This window comes from Mya arenaria, chromosome 13 (genome assembly GCF_026914265.1).
Source record: "Mya arenaria isolate MELC-2E11 chromosome 13, ASM2691426v1".
NCBI classification, from domain to species: domain Eukaryota; kingdom Metazoa; phylum Mollusca; class Bivalvia; order Myida; family Myidae; genus Mya; species Mya arenaria.
In genome coordinates this window covers 34,138,709-34,142,094 of record NC_069134.1, presented here as the reverse complement: position 1 = coordinate 34,142,094, position 3,386 = coordinate 34,138,709, and the positions used below count along the sequence as shown (strand labels likewise).

The following is a 3,386-nucleotide window of genomic DNA, read 5'->3' as shown; positions in this document are numbered from 1 at the left end:
TCGCTCCATCTTCTGTAGATTGCCAAAATGAACTCTAGCATATACGTGGAAGACGTTTCCTTCTTCAATATCCAGGTAATCCGCAATTAGGTGGTAATCCCAGCAGTTATTGATAACGATATTTTGAAAGGCAATTCAATCTGCGTGTATTTTATTGTGACGTCGTGTGCGTATTGTTGAGGGTCTGTTATGCACCAAAACACATAAAAAGGTAAAAGTAAAATGATGGGTTGTTAATATGTAAGGGTTTTCCCTGTTGTGAATATTGCATTATTTAGGAGAGGCTCCTTAAATTGCGCTACCAATTCAGATGAAGACTGTGCATTCCACTGCTCCTACCATGGCTTTTGCTCTCCAAGCGACGATCTCGAAGAGTTTACATGCATCTGCTCGGATGGGTGGAATGGTCAAAAAATGAGACTGTAGGTAAGAACATGCCTCAAATTGTTAGTGAACAAAAAATGTATTCACCAAATACAGCCCGTTTCTAACCGTTTTGAAGTAATGAAACATAGCACGTATTTTTGAAAATCTTACATAAAAGGTATCTTATATTCGCTTCATATTCACATAACAAGATTAATTTGCCTTACTGAAACTAAACGCCATTGTTTATTCGTTTAAAATTGAAAACATTTGCTTGAACGGTATTGTTCTAATTGAAACAGATTGTGCGACAGGAAATTTCTGTTTTAACGGGGGAACGTGTTCTGAAGTTGCTAATGGATACAATTACTCGTGTGCATGCAACGAAGGATGGGAAGGCAGGCATTGTCAGCAAATAAGCAAGTTCCATTTATTTATTTTGCTTAGATAAGTTTCTTTCTGGTCGCTGGAAGCATGGTAATAATATGTTGAAATAAATAAAAAACAAACCGAAGCTTGTTCCGAAGTTCAAAACATAAGCATCTATTCTAGACTGCAGTAGTCCGATTAGATGTCTCCACGATAGCAAATGCAATTTAATAGAGGATGGCAGAAATTACACGTGTGATTGTTCGTATGGATGGGTTGGAGATAATTGTCAAGATATTGGTAATCGTGTTTTATTTTGTACCTAAAGAGCAAAGTTAAATATGTTTTGAGGTTTATACCAGTTAATAAATATTGACACTTGTTCATTCATTTGAATGTTATAAAGTATATTTATCAGATAACATTATTTCCAGAACCGTTAAATGCATTTTAAGTATTCGGATTAAATGTTTGTATTGAATGCATTATATACGTATACACCTGTAATTGTAGATGTATGCACTCCGTACGACGATGCCGACATTGTATTTCTTGTTGATATTTCTCGGAGTGCGGCTACTGGGCATGTGGATTTGATGAACAATTATATACAGGATTTCGTATCACACTTTCCAATAGCAGCGGATCATTTCCAATTTACATTGGTAACTTTTGCATTTGAGCCGCAGATCTTGTTTTATTTAGAATTTACACATGGATAATACCACATTGCTCCAAGCAATCGAAGATTCCATGGGAACTGTAACATGTGAGGGACCTACCATGGTAAATAAAGCTCTCGACTTTGTAGCTTCAGAATTATTTGATGAAGGAAATGGAGCTAGGAACGGAGTTGGAAGATACGTGATTGTTCTGACTGACGGGCTATTTTCGAATCCTCTAAAAAGTAGGGAAAGTGCACATATATTACATTCCCAAGCTAATGCTCACATTTATGCAATAGCTGCTGGAAGTTTCGTCAAGCCCCAGGGACTTCTGGACATATCTTCTTCATACAGAAATGTTTATCCAATAGGCATGCATGATTCTATCCAAAATGTTCTCAAGCAAACCATGTTCGGATGCGAAGGTAGGATTTTTTATCTAAGGAATAACATAAATATTTCACAAAGGCTTTTATTTCATATACTCCGTGTTTGCTTTTAAATTTTTTGATACTTACTTTCTTTAACCTTGAATTGATAGAACAAACAAGTATAATTATCAATATTTTCAACAGGTTGTAGTAGGAAAGGTTCGGATATAACCATGCTGTTCGACGTTTCATCGGAAACACATTTTGAAGATTTTGATGCTCTCTTAAGGGCTGGGGAATTCATCATAAAGAACACAGAATTGTCAAAAAACAACAGCGACATTTCGATGGCTACTTACGGAGAAGATTACGTTTCGTTGGTTCGATTTCGGGAAAATAACCTTGAGGAAAAGCTTATGCAAGTTCTCAACACTGCAGTTCGTCAGACTGCTGGAACCAGACGGTTTAACATGTCTTCATTAGTTAAAGAGTCAATGAAGGAGTTGCCTGACAGCAATGGTAGAAGGAATGTCATTATTTTCTTAACAAACGCCCTCAACTTGAACGTAGACAGTGATACGATTGAAGAAATCATGAAAGGCAACAACGTTTTAATTGTCGCAGTTGGAGCGGGTTTAAATTCCAATTATAGCGCATTACTTGAAATGTCTTCACATCCGTCTTTCGTGTTTGTTCTTGGAAAGGAAATGTTCACTGACGAAACTATATTGTTCTCTTTACAGTCAGTTCTAGAGTATGACGAGTGTATTGTGTAATACATTTTCGTCGAGCAAAATCTGCTTTGGAATTGACACAATTTTTCAATTCTATTTTTTAAACTGTAGAAGAATGTAACAGAAACGATTTAAATTCTTTATATTATATCCGGGTCTGTTCAGTTTGAAATGACATAATGCCATAGACATGTTATATTTGTAAGTTTATTTATCCCGATTACAAACATATATAACCAAAATCAGTTTATAATGATTCATTGTGAAAAAATAGCACCCAAATGGTAGCTTGACAAAAGGACTATGGACAGCGAACATCAGACCCCGATTAGCTGCTATAACGGGTTGGACATCGTTTGAAAAATCGGCACCTAGTGATCAAATGTCGTTTTTATAAACTGCCTTGAGACGTTTGCCGTCAATTGTTGGTGTTTGCTGGAGATATTGGTTAACAAAAAAACTAGCTCTAATAGCTTATCTTTCACGAGAAAACATGATCTATGCAATAACGACATAAGTGCTTATTTTTTATATTAAAATTAATTTATTTCATTGTCTCAAGGACCTATTCAATTACTCAATTATTATATTGCACTATAAATGGCAATAACAATGATTGACATAATTCTTTGTATTCGCCTTTACTTTGTATTCATCAAGTTCGTTCACCATAATAACTTGAAAAAAGAAGGTTAAAGAGTTAAACTAAGACTACTGTTTGTAAAAACCGTTATAGTCAGGGGTTTTACACAGCACAATTGCAGTGCGAATTTGCACAGAAGAGAAAGTCATTATGCATCGCCTCAGTGACCGTCTCCTACAGTTTTTTTTATGAATTTCGTTTGCAACCGCACATTTCTGCGAGCGTTGTTTTAAGCTGC

General features: G+C 35.8%; 1 protein-coding gene across 1 annotated transcript; it reads left to right on the top strand.

Annotated features, from left to right (window-relative positions):
• The first annotated feature begins 912 nt into the window (after positions 1-912).
• Positions 913-3,012, top strand: LOC128213722 (collagen alpha-5(VI) chain-like). Its single transcript, XM_052919746.1, has 3 exons — positions 913-1,035; positions 1,249-1,825; positions 1,976-3,012. The coding sequence occupies exons 2-3, from the start codon at positions 1,450-1,452 to the stop codon at positions 2,545-2,547; spliced, it is 948 nt and encodes a 315-aa protein (XP_052775706.1). The 5' UTR covers positions 913-1,035; positions 1,249-1,449; the 3' UTR covers positions 2,548-3,012.
• Positions 3,013-3,386: the final 374 nt, after the last annotated feature.